The sequence below is a fragment of the Geotrypetes seraphini genome, chromosome 6, assembly GCF_902459505.1.
Source record: "Geotrypetes seraphini chromosome 6, aGeoSer1.1, whole genome shotgun sequence".
Classification (NCBI taxonomy): Eukaryota; Metazoa; Chordata; class Amphibia; order Gymnophiona; family Dermophiidae; genus Geotrypetes; species Geotrypetes seraphini.
In genome coordinates this window covers 206,640,530-206,660,802 of record NC_047089.1, presented here as the reverse complement: position 1 = coordinate 206,660,802, position 20,273 = coordinate 206,640,530, and the positions used below count along the sequence as shown (strand labels likewise).

At 45.4% G+C, this 20,273-nt stretch overlaps 1 protein-coding gene across 3 annotated transcripts in view; it reads left to right on the top strand.

The window, feature by feature from the left end:
* The window catches only part of NFU1 (NFU1 iron-sulfur cluster scaffold), a 78,074-nt gene that overhangs the window by 49,302 nt on the left and 8,499 nt on the right, over nt 1–20,273 (top strand). For 2 of the 3 annotated variants that reach the window (XM_033948080.1, XM_033948078.1), the window contains 2 exons: nt 516–579; nt 2,474–2,648. In XM_033948080.1, the coding sequence (XP_033803971.1) occupies nt 516–579; nt 2,474–2,648 (239 nt within the window). Of the gene's footprint in view, nt 1–515; nt 580–2,473; nt 2,649–2,906; nt 3,709–20,273 lie in introns of those variants that run through there. The other variant, XM_033948079.1, reaches the window with a different exon arrangement.

Genomic DNA, 20,273 nt, shown 5'->3' with positions numbered 1-20,273 from the left:
TTCCCTTCTTCCTTAGTGTTAAGTCTGATATTTTCATTTGGGAGTGCGATTGTTTTCACAGGTGATTAATTTCATTATGGACTATATGATGTATGAGGCAACTCTCATTTAGACTGATGTCTGGTGCTGGTTACCTCTGAGATTTTGCCTGAGCCAGAGGTTCTCGTTATCCACGAAGGGCTCATACTGATGTCCACCACTTTAAATGTCGTTTCCTCCCATTGAATGATTGTCTTGTCAGACTTACCATTTTAGGTTTTAGGTATTTTAGCCAATTCTTTAGTGGTAAGTTTGAGCCTGCCAGAAATAAACTTGGATATTTATGTTGGTCACTGGAAACAGCCCAGTATTGAATATCCACAGTCAGTATTGACTTTGAAAGTTAGCTGGCCTGCCTCCTGTGATCTGAATATTGGCCCTGTTATCTATTATTGCCTTGCTAACAGTGCAGTAAAACATGAAGGAAATGATTTTGAAAATAGCTTTTTAACAAGTTTGCTGTGCTTTTATATAAGCTGCGTCGGAGGAAGATGATGAAGTCGTGGCAATGATTAAAGAGCTCCTAGATACTAGAATAAGGTAACTAGCATTTTTAATTTATTCTTAATGTGAGTGAGTTCTTTAGTTCTCAGGCTCAGGGACCAATTCTCAAAACTTACTATTGGCATTAAGACCAGTTAGTGCTGGAATAGTGTGCATACTAATCTGCACAGAATGCTTAAAGGGCTTTAATGCAGGAAACGTTCACCAGAGATGGCTGCAAACTGTGTTTGAATATAGTCAAATGGATCTTAAGAGATAGTTTGCTATGCCCTCCTGATGCTCAGATAACGGCACATGAACAAACCTTGCATTTACCTTTGGAAATCTCCTCCCCTAATTCCCTTGCTCCCCATTTCTCCTGTCTCGTGCCTTCTCTGGCCTCCTATTCCCTCCTCTTTTTACCCACTCCCCAATATTACACATACCTTCTGTACTCGCCATACTCCTTATCAACTTGACAACTCTCTTAGCCAGCATCTCTCTCTATCGTACACGCCTATGGTCCAACATTCCTTTCCTCCATGATCCAGAAATTCCATGTTCATATTCCTTTCTTCTCCACCACTATGGTGCAGCATTTCTCTGTTTGCTTTCCCTTTCACCTCTACAATTGCAGGTTCAGTGTTCAGCAGCTAGGAGGGAAGAGCAGCAGCAGGTAACCCAGCCTGGCTGCTGGAGAAGCAGCTACAGCAACTCCTATACTGCACTGCTTTCTGAGTTATGTAGGAGCAAACCACACTAAGTAGGCTTTCACTTCGGATGGCTCTGTTTTGTGCTAGCCCTGTGACACATTTGTGTTATAACCGCTGTGAAACAGTCACCTGTAGTTGATACATCTTATGCAGCTGCTTGAGTTCTATTATGTTGCATTATTTTGATACAGATTTTACAGTACAATTGAGCACTAAAATGGGACTGTTTTTTTGTAAATTATTTTTATTCCATTTTTTCAATCTAAACCACAGAGGAAGGATACGCATTTTTATTCTTTTTTGTTCTTTTCCAAATGAACAAATAATGATTTGGAAGTATCAGTTCCCATTAGCACAGAATCTTTTTTTAATTTTATTTTATTATACAAACAACAAAGCAATAGTTTATAACCTTTAAAATAACAATTCTCCGTCCCACCCTAATAAATAATTTCTCTCCTCCATTGCTTCACCCACTCACTAATAAAAAGAAATACTGAACCTAGGAAAAAAGGAATACTGGCCTCAAGATACACATTTAAGACTGGGCTCTTTTCGATGTTGCTGATCTCCCTTTAAGTGCTAGGCATGGGTTCAGTCCATCATGCCTTAAGGCTGTTAAATTGCTCCAGGAAAAAACAGTTTCTTAAACAACATATTAAAGTCTGGTATTCGCAGTATTCCAACAGCTAGCCAGAGCCATGCACATCAAGGCCAAGGCTGCCTTCAAGAATCTCTGCTGATCTACATCCATCGAGTTAGGAAAAACATACAATAAAAACACTCGTCATAGAAATTGAAATCCCCAAGATACCGGACATTTTTTGCATATTACCCCCAAATCCTAGCACTGGATTCTTGCATGTTAAAAATCACTTCTTTACTATTTCATGTACTATACAGTGAAACTAACTTAGGAAGATAAAGCTGTGTTTGTTTGAGGTGTGTATACAGTTCATATACAGTTCATAAAGACCAATGACATCACCAGCAAAGAGTTTAAAGAACTACTTGTACTATTATGTACCTCTGAATATCTGTGACACTATTGAATAATAATAATACTCGTACTTTAGGCAGTGTGTAAACTGTGTTTTTTTTATTCTTATGGTATCCTGTCGAGTATAATGGAACAACTCAGTACAATTTATGGGTTAGCCAACATGAATGGTTTTAATAAGCACTGCTATAGTTACTTACAAAACTACATTTGTATACATATATTTTTGTGTTCTCAGACCAACAGTTCAAGAAGATGGAGGTGACGTGATTTTTAAGGGTTTTGAAGATGGGATTGTTCAGTTAAAACTTCAAGGCTCTTGTACCAACTGTCCCAGCTCTATAATTACTCTGAAAAGTGGCATACAGAACATGTTGCAATTTTACATCCCGGAAGTTGAAGGCGTGGAACAGGTATGTAAACATTCACTAAGCTCATGACTTTGGCTCTGCTCCTCTCTTTTAATTATCTGATATAGTTTAGTTCTGTTAAGGGACCTGCACAACTAGAAACCCAACACCTGCAGTTCTGTCTGTTTTGTTTCAGCCATTTAACTTGCCCAGGCAGAAATGTGAGAACAGCCCTGACTGACAATCTTGAACTTGCCTTTGCTCTCTAACATAACTATTACACAGATCATTTTGACTTTGTAGCCCATCTTTAATTTTCAGGTTGTTGAAGATGATGACGTTACAGAGAGAGAAAAAAATGCCTTAGACAAATAGCAGTCCCTGCTGGCTCCAACTCTTTCCTTGCTCATGATAACTTATTCAACCAAACTAATATATAGTGAATTTATTTCATGAAAAAGAAATGCTACTTTATTTTTTTTTTTCAACAAAAAATAGTGAAAACACAATCTGGTGACTGAGAGAATTATTTTGATTGGATTTATTGTTCAGTTGCTTTAAGCAAGGTCACCCAATTTTGACATTTAAAAAAATGGACCTTTACCTATTCAATAGGTCATACTCTATAATGCATCACCTGGCTTTTCTTCCATTTGGCATGTATCGAGAAGCTACAATATGCAACGTCATGAAAGCAGCACTGGAACAGTCTTCCTGAGCCTGGCATATGATGGGCTGCCAGAGTTGCCTTTTGTCCAGTGTGATGGTATACTTATAAGAAAAGCACTTTCTGTCTCCATATCTTTTCCAGCTAAAACAGTAAAGTGTTGGGAGTTCCTACCCTTTATCATCACTATAATGTTAAGGAAATATAAGAGTCTGATTCTTCAGTGAGTCCCAAGCTTTCTTAGCACTTTTAACCAACCACACTAGAGGGATCTAAATGGGCATTAAACCTTAATCTCCCATTTCTTACTGTGGTTCATAAACGGTTCTTGCTTCTGGCTTTTTGATGTCAAACATGCACACACATTCAGAGAGGAAACTGCTAAAACTATTTTATTGAAAAGTATTTTATCAATGTGACAAAGCTGAACTGTATAATATAAATGTTTAAAATTTTGTGCCCTGTAGAATTGTGGAATGACCCAACCAGTTTCAGATATGAGAGCTAAGGAAAAAAACTGCAAGCTACATGCCTAGGGGGCAATGCAGAAAGCCACATTGTACATGTGTGTATGGTGTGTACCACAAAATTAATGAGAAAATATTCTACGGCAATTTATTGTTAATGAGGTGCAAATTCAAGTGCACACAATTTTTGCATTAATCAGGAAAAGCTTGCCAAACACATGCACAAAAACTCTGTGGTAAGGGCAGCTTCACTGTGCACAAGTCTGCAGAAAAACAAGAATGCTAGCACTTATCTGCACCTGATCTGGAATATTGTTCTGTGTACCTCATTAATCTCTCAAAAATTTCTTGCACGTAAAATTTTGCAAGACTGATATTAATGTGCAGAACAGCATTCCAGTTTGCACACAGATCTGTGCTGATACTTTTGATTTCTTTATACACACATGCAAAGCAGTTACCTTCTGTTTTTTTAAAGTTGCAGGTACATGCTAGGGTTGTAGAAGACATTTCTTATAACATGCCTGCTTTAAAATGTTTGTTTTCTTTATCCCAGGACAAGCAGGCAGCATATTCTTGACTGATGGGTGACGGCACCGACGGAGCCCCCGGTACGGACAATTTTAGAATGATTGCACTCTAAGAACTTTGAAAGTTCTAGTAGGCCGCACCGCGCACGTGCGAGTGCCTTCCCGCCCGACAGAGGCGCGTGGTCTCCAGTTTCTTAGTTTCCACGGAGCTAAGAAGACGCGTGTTCCAACTGCTGTTGGAAAATTTTTTCAAATTTTTCTCACCTTCCCGCTCGCGCGTTATTTTCTTGTCGTGATTTATTCACCTTATCGTTTCTTTCTTTTATTTAAAAAAAAAAAAAAGTCCATTTTTTTTTCGACTTTTTTCCAGTCAGCCCCGGCGGGGCCTGTTGGCACCATCGAAGCCTCGGGCTTCGATTTTGCTACGGCCGTTTTTCCCTTCATACCCCCTTCACCGGGTTTTAAGAAGTGTCAGCGGTGTGCACGTCCTATTTCTCTTTCCGACCCGCACAATTGGTGCCTTCAGTGTCTGGGTCCGTACCATAGGGCAGAAACGTGCACCCGCTGCAGTTCTCTCCAAAAGAGAACTCTAAAGAATCGCCAAATTCAACAGCGAATTCTTTTTGGTGCCGCCATGGAAGTTCCCCCGGCATCGACACCGTCATCTTGCTCCAAATCGGCACCGGTGACTTCGACACCGCAAGATCCATCCTCGGTGTCGCACCCTGTAGGTAAGCCGGCTAAGAAGCCATCCCCTACTGTCCTTAGCCCGCCAGTCGAACAAGCAGTGAGCCAAGTCCTGCAGACTGCGCGCCGGCCTCGCAAACGCTCCGCTCCTATTGAAGTCACTGCCTCTTCATCGGCATCGACTTCGTCTGAGCGTCGAGCTGCACCACAGGTACTGAGCAAGAAAAAAGCGGTACCGGTGCCATCGGGACCGTCTCTGGATGAGAGAATAGCATCCATCCTTCAGGTCCAGCTTAAGGAGCAGTTACAACACTTGCTCCCGGCTCTGCTGACTCCGAGCCTTCCAGTGTCGGTACCTACTGAGCATTCGGTGCCGATCGTCGAACAGCCTGTTTTGTCGGCATCGACGTTGTCGGCACCGCAAAAATCTGTTTCTATGCCTGTTCTCTCGGCGGAACCGAAGTCTCTTCGACGCACTGCTTACTCGACTTCGGAGCCGGTGCCATTCTCTGACACCCGTACTGCTGTACAGTCACCCGGTACGGTGTCCATGAGGTCTGGTAAATCGGTACGCAAAACCAAGCATACCGAACCTTCTACCCCACTTTCTCAGGGCCGTCTGTCATCGGTACGGGACCCTGATTTGTGGGATGATTCTGATGACCCCCTCGGTACCGAGGCAGATTATTCCTCGGAGGAGGATGTTACATCGGTGCAGGATCCTGCTGGTAAGCCAGAGCACTCGTCCTTCACCAAGTTTCTTAAGGAGATGTCGGACACCCTTTCCATCCCTCTAGAGTCTGACTCTAAAAAATCCAAAGCATTTCTTGATGCTTTGGATTTTGACCAGCCTCCGAAAGAATTTTTAAAGTTACCCCTCCATGACATCTTGAGGGAAACTTTTTACAAAAATTTAGAAACTCCTCTCACCGTTCCAGGAGCCCCTAGGAAGCTGGAATCGCTTTACAAGGTGATTCCTATTCCATGAATCTCTGCTGGTGGAGTCCACCCTCAAAAAATCGGCAGGCTCTAGTGTATATGCCTCTGTCCCTCCTGGCAGAGAGGGCAAGGCCATGGATAAATTTGGTAAAAGACTTTACCAAAATGCAATGCTGGCCAACCGTTCAGGTAACTATGCGTTTCACTTCTCTTTTTACCTGAAATATTTGATTCAGCAAGTCTCTTCTTTTCAAAAGTATCTTCCTGACCGTAAGCTTCCTGCATTCCAACAATGCACTTCCAGTCTCCTACAACTCAGGAAGTTCATGGTCCGGTCCATCTATGATACTTTTGAACTCACATCCCGAGCCACGGCTATGTCTGTAGCGATGAGACGATTGGCATGGCTCCAAGTCTCCGACCTTGATGTGAACCACCAGGACCGCCTTGCCAATGCTCCCTGCCTGGGTGAGGAGCTCTTTGGAGAATCTATGGATACCACCACTCAAAAGCTCTCTGCCCATGAGACGAGGTGGGATACTTTGCTGAAAAATAAAAAGAAGCCTCCTCCTCCTCGTCCATTTAGACAGCAGCCATCTTATCAGAGGCGGTTTTCTGCTCGGCCAGTTCAGCCTCAACCTCCACAACCTCGGAGGCAGCGGCAACAGCACCAACAAGCACGTCAGCAACAGCCGCCTACCATAAAGCCTGTCACTCAGACTAAGCCGACTCAGCCCTTTTGACTCCCTTCTCCTGGGCATTGCCAGTCTCCCTCCCTCCTGTCCTCTTCCACAGCCCATAGGAGGTCGATTAACCATTTTTCACTCTCGATGGGAGGTAATCACCACCGACCAGTGGGTGCTCTCGATCATAGCCCATGGCTACTCCCTCAATTTTCAGACTCCTCCGCCGTTAGGCCTGCCAAAAGAGTCTGCTTCCAATAAGTCTCAGTCCCTCCTTCTCGCTCAAGAGGTTCAATCCCTCCTTCTTCTCAATGCCATCGAAGAAGTTCCTCAAGATCAGCGAGGTCAGGGTTTTTACTCCCGGTACTTTCTAGTTCTCAAAAAGACCGGAGACCTCAGACCCATCTTAGATCTCAGAGATCTCAACAAATGTTTGGTCAAGGAGAAGTTCAAAATGCTCTCTCTTGCCACCCTCTACCCTCTTCTCGCTCAGGGCGACTGGCTATGCTCCCTCGATCTCAAAGAGGCTTACACACATATTCCTATCCATCTGAAGTCCAGGCAATATCTGCGCTTTCTCATCAATCAACATCATTATCAGTACAAAGTGCTACCCTTCGGCCTGGCCTCCTCTCCCAGGGTATTCACCAAATGTCTGATTGTGGTAGCGGCCTATCTCCGCTCTCACAACTTTCAAGTCTTCCCTTATCTGGACGACTGGTTGATCAAAGCTCATTCCCCTCAGGCGGTTCTGCTTGCCACCAATCAGACCATTCACTTCCTTCGACTATTAGGGTTCGAAATCAATCTACCCAAGTCTCACCTCATTCCGACCCAGCGACTTCAATTTATTGGAGCCGTTCTGGACACTGTTCTGATGAGGGCGTTTCTTCCATCCAACCGCCTTCACGCCATCCTCCATCTCTGTCAGCAGGTGTTTCAACAGATTACCATTTCTGCGAATCACATGATGGTGCTATTGGGGCACATGGCTTCGACAGTACATGTCACACCCTTCGCACGTCTCCACCTGCGTACTCCTCAATGGACCTTAGCGAACCAATGGTCCCAAGCGACGGATCCTTGTTCACAACACATATCTGTGACCTCGTCTCTTCGACAGTCGCTTCTTTGGTGGTTGACATCTTCAAATCTATCCAGAGATCTGCTGTTCCATCTACCTCCTCATCAACTAGTCATCACCACAGATTCCTCTCCCTACGCCTGGGGAGCTCACTTGAACGAATTCCAAACTCAGGGATTTTGGACTGCCCAGGAAAAGAAACACCACATCAATTTCCTGGAACTCCGAGCGATGTTCTATGCCCTCAAGGCGTTTCAACATCTTCTCTTTCCTCAAGTACTACTCATTTGCACAGACAATCAAGTTGCAATGTACTACATCAACAAACAGGGAGGAACGGGCTCTATCAACTAGTCATCACCACAGATTCCTCCCCCTACGCCTGGGGAGCTCACTTGAACGAATTCCAAACTCAGGGATTTTGGACTGCCCAGGAAAAGAAACACCACATCAATTTCCTGGAACTCTGAGCGATGTTCTATGCCCTCAAGGCGTTTCAACATCTTCTCTTTCCTCAAGTACTACTCATTTGCACAGACAATCAAGTTGCAATGTACTACATCAACAAACAGGGAGGAACAGGCTCTCGCCTGTTGTGTCAGGAAGCCCAACGGATTTGGTCTTGGGCGACAGCTCGTCACTTATTCCTGAAGGCTATCTACATTCAAGGGGAACAGAATTCCTTAGCGGACAATCTCAGCAGAATTCTCCAACCTCACGAATGGACTCTCGATCCCTCGACTCTTCAGACCATTTTCGCTCAATGGGGCACTCCTCAAGTGGACCTTTTTGCTGCTCCCCACAACCATCAGCTGCCCCTGTTTTGTTCCAGATTCTACTCTCCTCACCGTCTGGCGCCCGATGCATTTCTCCTGGATTGGACCAGTCTCTTCCTATATGCTTTTCCCCCTCTACCGCTCATGCTGCGAACACTGTTCAAGCTCAAGAGGGAACAAGCCACCATGATTCTCATCGCTCCACGGTGGCCCAGGCAACATTGGTTCTCCCTTCTACTTCAACTCAGTTCCAGAGAACCCATACCTCTTCCACTGTTTCCTTCTCTGCTTTCTCAGCATCAGCAGACCCTACTGCATCCCAACCTACAGTCTCTGCACCTGACAGCTTGGTATCTCTCGGGCTGACTTCGGCTCACTCACTCCTTTCTCAGCCTGTCTGCTCTATCATTGATGCTTCCAGGAAACCGGCCACGCTCCAGTGTTATCAACAGAAGTGGTCTCGGTTTTCTTCCTGGTGCCTCTTACATCACCATGATCCCATGTCTCTAGCAGTGGGACTGGTGTTGGACTATCTTCTTTCCTTGTCTGACTCTGGTCTTAAATCTACTTCTATCAGAGTTCACCTTAGTGCAATTGCTGCCTTTCATGAGCCAATTCATGGAAAACCCCTCTCGGCTCATCCTTTGGTTTCTCGGTTCATGAGGGGCCTTTTCAATGTGAAACCACCTCTCAAGCCTCCTCCTGTGGTCTGGGATCTCAATGTGGTTCTTTCCGCTTTAATGAAGCCTCCTTTTGAACCTTTGGCCACAGCGCATTTCAAATTTCTTACCTGGAAAGTGGTCTTCCTTATAGCTTTCACTTCTGCCAGGAGGGTCAGTGAACTGCATGCACTAGTGGTCGATCCACCTTTCACTGTTTTTCACCATGATAAGGTGATTCTCCGTACACACCCCAAATTTCTTCCTAAGGTTGTGTCTGACTTTCATCTTAACCAGTCCATAGTCCTACCTGTATTTTTTCCAAAGCCTCATTCTCATCCAGGTGAACAGGCTTTGCATACCTTGGACTGTAAACGTGCTCTGGCTTACTATCTTGAACGTACTAAGCCCCACAGATCATCTCCTCAACTATTTTTGTCCTTTGATCCTAATAAGTTGGGTCATCCTGTATCTAAACACACTCTCTCCAATTGGCTTGCTGCTTGCGTTTCTTTCTGTTATGCTCAGTCGGGCCTGACACTGGAAGGTTCTGTCACGGGCCACAAAGTTAGAGCTATGGCAGCGTCTGTAGCTTTCCTCCGATCTACTTCCATTGAGGAAATCTGCAAGGCTGCTACTTGGTCCTCAGTTCACACTTTTACATCACATTATTGTCTGGACGCATTCTCCAGACGGGATGGACACTTCGGCCAATCTGTTTTGCAAAATTTGTTTTCTTAATGGCCAACCTTCTCTCCATCCCTCTTTTTGTTAGCTTGGAGGTCACCCATCAGTCAAGAATATGCTGCCTGCTTGTCCTGGGATAAAGCACAGTTACTTACCGTAACAGGTGTTATCCAGGGACAGCAGGCAGATATTCTTGCGTCCCTCCCACCTACCCGGGTTGGCTTCTTAGCTGGCTTATCCTAACTGGAGACCACGCGCCTCTGTCGGGCGGGAAGGCACTCGCGCGTGCGCGGTGCGGCCTACTAGAACTTTCAAAGTTCTTAGAGTGCAACCACTCTAAAATTGTCCGTACCGGGGGCTCCGTCGGTGCCGTCACCCATCAGTCAAGAATATCTGCCTGCTGTCCCTGGATAACACCTGTTACGGTAAGTAACTGTGCTTTCTGTACATTGTGGAGGAATACTTAATGACCTTGTTATCATTCATTTTAATATACTGTGCACCTGTGTACTGTACTTGTTAACGGCTACGATGAGCCCCTATCTGCATTGTACAGCCGGTAACGGGTGCAGAGTGCTCATTAACTGCATGGTTCTGGCTGCAGTAGCTGTCTTCATCTGCCCCTGATTAGTGAATGTGAGAGCTGGATCAGCAGAATGGAGATGGGCACAGTGCTAATGCTCAGCTGGAATTAAAGTGTGACTTTCTCTGTCATTTATCAATTGTTGAAACAATAGCTTTCAAATTTATGCCAAATTTCAAAGCCTTGGGTAAAAGTTGAACTGTACAATGACACTATATGTCAAGCTATTTTAAAATTTGTTCAGCAATCTTTTGTCCTACTAGCGTGCTCGACTTTAAGAATAAATGGGACATCCACGTGGGATCTCTACGTGGGTCGAGCAGCACTCTGACTTAATGGGGTGGGACAGTAGAGTGGGCAGTCTTGATGGGCTATAGCCCTTTTCTGCCGTCATCTTTCTATGTTTCTATGAATTTCCTCCCACATCAGAATGAGCAACAGATTTTCATGTGAGCCAAAATAGTTAAATTTAAGAATAGGTTAAAAGTTGCATGGTATTTTGAACAAGAGGAGTCTCCCTGACTTGCACTATTACTGAAACTTTGCCTAGCTCTTCATTAGACACGTTTATTAAATATTTTGGCTCTGCCCCCCCCCCTCAGATTCAAATCAAAAATGGTCATAAAGATTCTAACTAAAGAAAAGAGCAGTACTATACTGGGACCAATGTTTATATTTGTTCCCCTTCCCTAGTTTTATAATTCCAGAACACAGCGAGTGCTCTGATTTCTGGGGTCGTTGCTGCTCATGCAGTAAACAGCTCTTATCAGCTGTTTGACCTATCTGATACACTGCGGGTTTCTGGATAGTATACACAGACACTGATGGCAGGAAGAATAGGTTGGGGCATGGCAGAGTTTGAGTGCACATTCCTCAGGCCATGGCATACTCCCTTTAATCAGTACACTACTGGGTAAGATATACAGTATATTGTAGTGGAAGCTAAGACTTGCGCTGCTATTCAGCCTTAAAGGTCAAAAGTAAAATGAGCCCTTGTTTGAAAACAATTGAAAACAAGATTGGCTTAAAACTGAGTGGGAATTGTCAAGCAGGAAAAAAAAATTGCAAGAGTTGTAGTATGTGTCATACCTCATCATATTCATATAGTTCCTGCCCTTGATTGGCTTACATTACCAGCTGTTACAGAATGAACATTGATTTATTACTGAAGTTCTTGCTATGGTTCATAATTTAACAAATCCATCAATCTTGCACGAATGGAACAAGCTATACACCATGGCAAGTATAGAACATGGTAATAACAGCAAGGACCTGAACGGGCCATCTAGTCTGCCGCATAGCCACACGCATTATACATTCACAGTTAAATTGTCTTTTTTTCTTTGGTAATTCTGGGATATAGAAGTCTGCCCAGATTTATATTTAGGTTTCAACTACTGAAGTTGGCTCACTCTAGCTCAGGGATGTCCAACCTTTTGGCTTCCCTGGGCCGCATTGGCCGAAAAAAAATTTTCTGGGGCCACACAAACGCGCAAATGCTGCAGCAAGACAGAGGAGGGAGCCGGCAAGATGGTAAACACCCGGGAGCAGCAGAGGAAAACACTGCATCGCCACATGTTGGACACCCCTGCTCTAGCTTATCAAAACCATCTTATCTTTTCATTGGTGGGATACAGACCATAAAAGTTACCCAGCACAGTCCTTACATTCCAAATGAGTGGTATTTTGTCAAAGCCCTCTCCAACCCAACCTAAACTGAATTGCTACATATGAGAGACAAGTGCAAGTCTGCCCAGTACCAATACCTGAATGAGTCATCCTTTTTTATGTAAATGCATCACTACTCTGGCTGTTAAACCAAGGCTGTGGAGTAGGTAGATAAATCCTTTGACTCTGACTCCTCAGTTTCTGGTACCCATGACTCCGACTCCAGGTACCAAAAATTGTCCCAACTCTGACTCCACAGCCCTGGTTAAAACTATGCCAATATTGTACTTGTTTGACCATTTAGAACTCCTGATGATGTCTAGTATATTATTTACTCTGGGAGAGAAAGCAGAACTGTAATATTTATATTTATACAGAGAACAATAAAGCACAGCGCTAAAGGGAACTTGGGCCAGGATTCTGTATACGACGCCCGGGAGGGGCGTCCTATATAGAATTGGGTCTACACTAACCCTGATTCTGTAACCAATGTCCATGTTACAGACGCCAGTTTCAGAATCTGTTAGAGTAGACAGGCTGCTACACTTATCCCTGCCACGATAAGTATAGCGGCCACCTGTAACACACTCCCCCCGATGATTGCCGGCAGGAGGATGCCCAACCCCTCCTGCCGGAAGGCTGCCTACCCACACGATCTTCGGCAGGAGGGTGCCCAATCCCTCCTGTCGGAAGATGCCCCCCCCCCTCTGGGCCTCCTGTGCTAACATCCCCCCCAATAACTTTAATTGTTGGTTGGCCCGCCTAGTCGAAATGAGGCAGGCCCGCCCCTTTCCAGCCCATCCCCACTAAGCCTAAGGCCTGATTGGCCCAGGCTCCTAGAGCTTGGACCAATCAGGCCTTAGGCTGGGCAAGGGATGGGCGGACCCGATAAGCCTAAGGCCAAATTGGCTGGAAAGAGGCGGGCCCGCCGGTAGCAAGACCCGGCCAGCCAACAATTAAAGGTTAGTTGGGGGGTTTGCGGGAGGAGGGAGGGGTGTCCTCTGGCAGAAGGAGTTGGGCACCCTCCTGCCGGCGATCATCAGGGGGGGGGGGAGGAGGACAGGCAGCCACGGCTGCTATACTTACAATGTAGGGCAGCATTTTGCTAGCCTACATTGTAAGCATTTCCTGCTCTACTAGGGAGACGCGTAGGGCCGCCTAGGTTCACCTAAGGTGGTCTTGTGGGGCTCCCGGAGGCGCCTTCAATAAAGGCGGCCTGCCTGGGGAGCATTTTTTTTAAAACTTGCATCCCGATTGGCCTAAAATCGGAATGCACTTTGCAGAATCCAGGCCTTGGTGTTTAAATGACAGTCATATATAATGTGTTCGCATTCAATAATTTATAGATCGAAATGTGACCCATATGAGCATATAAAAGATAAATTAGAACAGAATGTTATGCTTTGCATTCCATTATCAGATGAGTGATTATTAGCTGATTGCTGGGCTAGCCTTTGCACTGTTTTAAAGTATGCATCATTGTAAGAGATCTTATCTTTAACCACTTTGACTGTAGCCTGAAAAGCTTTCCTAAATGTTTATTGAAATTCAAATCTGAAAGCCTAGGATTATTGTACTTGCTTTTTTATTCTATACGCTATCTAGAATACTCCAAATGAGTCAACTCTACTGCAACTGAAGTCTGAATAGATTATGGGTCAAATGTACTTGTTTGTACTGAAGTTCTCATTTGTGTGTGTGTGTGTGGGGGGGGGGGGGTGAGGCTTTAATTTGAAACACTACTTCATATAATTAATTCATCATGAAGACATACTTTGGGGGGTGCCCAGTCTAAATTGTAGAAAGGTGTGTAGTTCAGAGTGCATTTTAGTTCAGCTACTTCATGAAATCAAAACAACCATTTTAAAGCATTCTTGTATAGAATACAGTATTTCAAATGTCATACAATTCTGGAAAGTCAACAATTTCCATTCTTGTGCAATCCTTCTGGAGGCTGAACTCGTGGGATCTTGCATCCTCTTTAGCCTCAGCTGCAGGGCTAATAAAACTTTTCCCTTCCCGGAGTCTAGCCTATCTGCCTGGTAGTTTCCTGTCATGCTCAGTTTGTTCCTCGCTGCATGGGTGAAATCAGTTTCTTCTGCTCATGATTTGTTTTCAATTCCTAGTCTTTGATTTGTTTCGCGGGTTTGCCCAAGTGCTGCGGATCAACTCTGTGGGAGTGATCCTACTGTGGGAGATCGCAGACATTTTAAATTTTGTCTGCTTCTGGAGGGTGCTCTGTAAGCTTAAACTGCAGTAAACCCTCTAGACAGCCTGCAGATTGGATCGGGTCTCCGGGATCGGGAGCCATCTCTCCCCTGGTTCATCCGCAAAGGGGTAGAGCGCAGGCTGCTGCAGTTTGTAGAGGTACGTTGGGATCGGAACCGGACCGCGTGTCTTCCGTAATTTCCCTGAGGGATCCTGGTGGTCGTGATCTGTGGTGACAGGAAAGGTGAAGCGATCAGAAGATCTGAAAAATCCAGTTTAATCAACTCCTGAGGTACTGATCTCGTACTGTGTATTGCAGGCTGCTGTAGACTTTCATTGCAGCACATGTTCAAATTACCCATTATGTATTACCTAATTTCATGACAATTCTTATCTAATCCACCTATACATGTCGTAACATCATGACAATTCTTATGTAATCCGCCTTGAACCGCAAGGTAATGGCAGAATAGAAATCACTAATGTAATGTCTGTGGTGTCTGTGAGTCAGAGTTTGGCAATTTTTTTTGAGGGGGGGTGCTGAAATCGGGGGTTTTGGTTGTTTCCCTGCATGCTCTGCCCCCCCTGTAAAATTATAAAATCACCATTTTTCACGGTTCCTTGTGTTTTTCCTGGGCAGTTATAGGGCAAAATCGGTACCCGTGGCACCCATCTTGGATTTTCTTTAAAGTTTTCAAAAGTATATTTTTTGGACTTAGAATCTTCGTTTTTGCTACAAACTTTACAGATGGCCACCTCAGGACAGGATGGCATGGATTCATGCCATAAATGCGGCATATCGCTGACAGCCATGTATCAGGTGCGCCACGGCCTGCGAGGGGCATGAACCGTGCATGGATTCCACACTATCCTCCTCTGAACTTCCGAAAAGGGAATTATGAAGGGATGAGACTCATGGTAGGGAAGAAGATTAAGAAGAGGATAAGCACTGTAAAAACACTAGAGCAAGCTTGGTCCCTTTTTAAGGACACAGTCATCGAGGTGCAAAATCTATATATACCACGTATCAACAAGGGATCCAAGAGGAAAAAGAACAAAGAGCCAGCGTGGCTCACTGTAGAGGTGAAGGAAGTGATCAGAGACAAGAAAACTTTGTTTAAGGAATGGAAAAGGTCAAAAATATCATCAACGCAGGTGCCATAAGGTGGTAAAAGGGGCCAAAAGAGACTACGAGGAAAAAATAGCTAAGGAGGTGAAGAACTTCAAGCCGTTCTTTCGATATATTAAGGGGAAACGACCCATGAAGGAAGCGGTGGGACTGTTGGATGACCATGGAATAAAGGGAGCTCTAAAAGAGGACAAAGCAATTGCCGACAAACTGAACACTTTTTTTGCATCTGTATTTACCAAAGAAGATGTACACAGCATACTGAAACCCATCAGGCTATATGCTGGAAACGAAGACGGAAAGCTGACAGGATTGACGATCAGTCTAGAGGTGTGTAGGTAGATTGATAGGCTTAAGAGCGATAAATCCCCAGGACCGGAGCGACCATAGCTGAACTGCTTCAACTAATAGCCAATCTGTCGATCAAATCGTGAAAGATTTTGGAAGACTGGAAGGTGGCGAATGTTACGCCAATCTTCAAGAAAGGTTCAAGGGGAGATCCGGGAAACTACAGACCTGTGAGTCTGACCTCGGTACCGGAAAAGATGGTAGAGTCACTGATAAAGGACAGCATCATTGATCACTTTGACGGACATGAGCTGATGAGGACTAGTCAGCACGGTTTTAACAAAGGCAGATTGTGTTTGACGAATTTACTGCACTTCTTTGAGGGAGTAAACAGACAGATAGACAAGGGCGATCCGGTCGACATTGTATATCTGGATTTTCAGAAGGCGTTCGACATTGTTCCGCATGAACGACTACTTCGGAAAATTGCGAGCCATGGAATCGAGGGTGAAATACGTGGATTAAAAACTGGCTGGAGCATAGGAAACAGAGAGTGGGGGTAAATGGACAATACTCGGCCTGGAAGAGCGTCACCAGTGGGGTGCCAAAGGGCTCAATGCTTGGAGCCGTGCTCTTTAACATCTTTATAAATGATCTGGACATAGGTACGACGAGCGAGGTGATTAAATTTGCGGACGATACAAAGTTATTCAGAGTAGTGAGGACGCAGGGGGATTGCGAAGATCTGCAACATGACATAATCAGGCTCGAGGAATGGGCATCAACATGGCAGATGAGGTTCAATGTGGATAAGTGTAAAGTGATGCATGTCAGGAACAAAAATCTCATGCACGTATACAGGATGTCAGGGGCATTACTTGGAGAGACCTCCCAGGAAAGGGACTTAGGAGTTCTGATCGACAAGTCGATGAAGCTGTCAATGCAATGTGCGGCGGCAGCAAAAAGGGCGAACAGAATGCTAGGAATGATAAAGAAGGGGATCACGAACAGATCAGAGAAGGTTATCTTGCCGCTGTACCGGGCCATGGTGTGCCCTCACCTGGAGTACTGCGTCCAGCACTGGTCGCCGTACACGAAGAAGGACATGGTACTACTCAAAAGGGTCCAGAGAAGAGCGACAAAGATGGTTAAGGGGTTGGAGGAGCTGCCATACAGCGAAAGATTAGAGAAACTGGGCCTCTTCTTCCTTGAACAGAGGAGATTGAGAGGGGACATGATCGAAACATTCAAGATACTGAAGGGGATAGACTTAGTAGATAAGGACAGGTTGTTCACCCTCTCCAAGGTAGGGAGAATGAGAGGACACTCTCTAAAGTTGAAAGGGGATAGATTCCTTACAAACGTAAGGAAGTTCATAGAAACATAGAACATAATGGCAGAAAAGGGCCATGGCCCATCTAATCTGCCCACACTAATGGCCCACCCCCTAACTACCTCCATGAAGAGATCCCACATGCCAATCCCATCTTTTCTTAAAATCTGGCACGCTGCTGGCCTCAATTACCTGTTGTGGAAGATTATTCCAGCGATCAACCACCCTTTCGGTGAAGAAATATTTTCTGGTGTCGCCATGAAATTTCCCACCCCTGATTTTCAATGGATGCCCTCTTGTTGCCGTGGGTCCTTTAAGGAAAAAGAGATCCCCTTCCACCTGGATAGAGATCCTCTTCCACTTCTTCACCCAGAGAGTGTTAGAAAGCTGGAACGCTCTTCCGGAGGCTGTTATAGGGAAAACACCCTCTAGGGATTCAAGACAAAGTTAGACAAGTTCTTGCTGATCAAGAACATGCGCTGGTAGGGCTAGTCTCGGTTAGAGTGCTGGTGTCTGACCAGAGGGCCACCGTGTGAGCGGACTGCTGGGCATGATGGACCACTTGTCTGACCAAGCAGCGGCAATTCTTATGGAGAGGACCTGCTTTCCTCTAATTCCGCCGAAGTTGTGATTCCAGCATCCGGAATGCCAAAATTGGGTAAGGAGGCCGCTTTTGCGAAACGCAAGCACAGTTCCAGGGGAAGAGTCTCATATGTCTTCTAAATATTCCAAATCTTTTGCCGCCATTAATTATTTTCTGCTAGAATTTGTGGATATGTATCCGGCTTTCATGAGAAAAAGGGCTATGCCTGTCTCTCCCTCTCAGACTCTGGGGCAGCAGTATGTTCAGCCTTTGGATTCCAGCATGTCCATTTGCTCCGTTGCTGGTCCACCTGAAAGCAAGCAGCGTCTGTTTCTATGCTGTTGCATGGCTCTTCGGTGGGGTCAGCTGATGTAGCTAACTTAGTGGATCTAGGGGATTCCCAGAATACTGATTTCCACAATCTGGGAGAGGATCAGGCGGTGCGCAGGCTCTTTAAGTTCAGCTGCCTCCCTGATCTTATCTCTGAGTCCCTGCGGACATTGAATCTTGATTCAGACTCAGCGGTTCAGGCAGAGTGTTCCATCATAAGTTCTAAGCCCCCGCTTTCCGCTGCATTTCCAGACCACATGGACTTGGTGGAAATGCTCTTGGAGGTTTGCGAGGCCCTGGAGGGTCCCCTGAAGTGTGCTAGATCCATGGCTTAGTTGTATCCCATGGCATTGGAATTTTCCAAGCGCTTAGTCCCACCGAAGGTGGATTCGGCGGTGGCTCAGGTCACTAAACGTACCTCTTTGCCCTCTTCTGCCCTGAAGCATCCTTTTGATTCCGCTGCAGTGGGAGTGCAAGCTGTGGCGGCCACTACCTTTGTGGCCTGAGCATGTCATTCCAAACTCAGTCAGGATCCTGAGGTTGTCCTTCGGGACCTCGACTTCCTGGTTTCTGGAGTGAATTGTTTAGCAGATGCACTCTACGATATCTTGAAAGTTTTTGCTAAGCTGGGAGCTTATTCAGTTTATGCAAGGAGAATGTTATGGATTCGGGTGATTCTTCAGCTAAGGCTGCACAGAGCAAGTTGCCTTTTAATGGTTCGCTCTTGTTTGGCCAGGGTTTGGATGATCATATAGCCAGTATGCAGGACCGTAAGCCTAAGGTGCTTCCTGACTCTAGACCTCGCCCAACCACGGGGGCGGGACAGCTGAATTTTCATCCCTTCTGGTGAAACTCAGTACATCAGATCCCCTGTGGCAGGACAGTGTTTTGAAGCGCCTCCAGACCCCGCTTTGGAGGTGCAGCGCAGCGCACCAACAATCTTCCAACTCCCGGCCTGTCCCTCAAGTTTTTGATGAGGCTCCCCCCAGATCGGGGAGCAGCTTTCTACCTTCCTCCTGGAATGGCTAAAGATAACCTCGGACCAGTGGGTCCGGGAGGTACTTTGACTACAGGTCTTACAGCTACCGTCGGATTTCTTCCTGTCCTCTCCCAAGGGAACTCCGGACAGGGCCAGCAAGGTGCGCCGGTTACTGGATCTGGTGGCCATAGAGCCGGTTCCAAGGGAAGACTTGGGCTCGAGATTCTCGATTTACTTCATCGTGCGAAAGAAAGATTGCAGACCAATTCTGGACTTGAAGGCTGTCAATGCATTCCAGCAAGTTCTGCATTTCTGGATGGAACCGGTGCGTTCTGTACGGGCAGTAGTGGCGCCCGGGGAGTTTTTGGCTTCATAAGAACATAAGCCATGCCTCTGCTGGGTCAGACCTGAGGTCCATCATGCCCAGCAGTCCGCTCAGGCGGCGGCCCAACAGGTCCAGGACCTGTATACTAGCCCTCTATCTATACCCTTCTATCCCCTTTTCCTTCAAAAAATTGTCCAATCCCTTCTTGAACTCCAATACCACTTACGCGGCGGCCCATCAGGTCCAGGACCTGTATACTAGCCCTCTATCTATACCCTTCTATCCCCTTTTCCTTCAGAAAATTGTCCAATCCCTTCTTGAACTCCAATACCATACCCTGTCCTATCACTCCCTCTGGAAGCGCGTTCCAGGTGTCCACCACCCGTTGGATGAAGAAGAACTTCCTAGCATTGGTTCTGAATCTGTCCCCTTTTAATTTTTCGGAATGGTCTCTCATTCTTGTAGTTGTCGAAAATTTGAAGAATCTCTATGCCGTTCGAGATCTTATAAGTCTTTATCATATCCCCTCTAAGTCTCCGCTTCTACAGCGAAAAAAGCCCCAGTCTCTCTAATCTTTCAGCGTATGAAAGGTTTTCCATACCTTTTATCAAATGCATCGCTCTGTTCTGAACCCTCTCGAGTATCGCTATATCCTTCTTTAGGTACGGTGACCAATATTGGACGCAGTACTCTAGATGCAGGCGCACTATCGCCCGATACAACGGCAGGATAACTTCTTTCGTTCTGCTTGTAATACCCTTCTTGATTATTCCTAGAATTCTTGGAACAAAGGCTGGCATGGAAAGAGGAAATCATTTTCGGAAGAAAGGAAGCCAGTACGCAAAATCACCGTTGACACATTGATATGAAGAAAAGGATCTCTGCATGACAATGTCAGAGCTTCAGGCTCGCTCCATGCCAAAGTGGTTTATTTGAGGCTCCCAGGACAATCTCTCTTTTTAAAGTTCAATTTGTTTGTTGAAGATTAACAAAAAATAAAAATCATGTAATTATTACAGTTCTCAAAAATCAAATAGTGCATATAAATATATCAGGAAATTCACCAAAAAACAATGTTGCAGA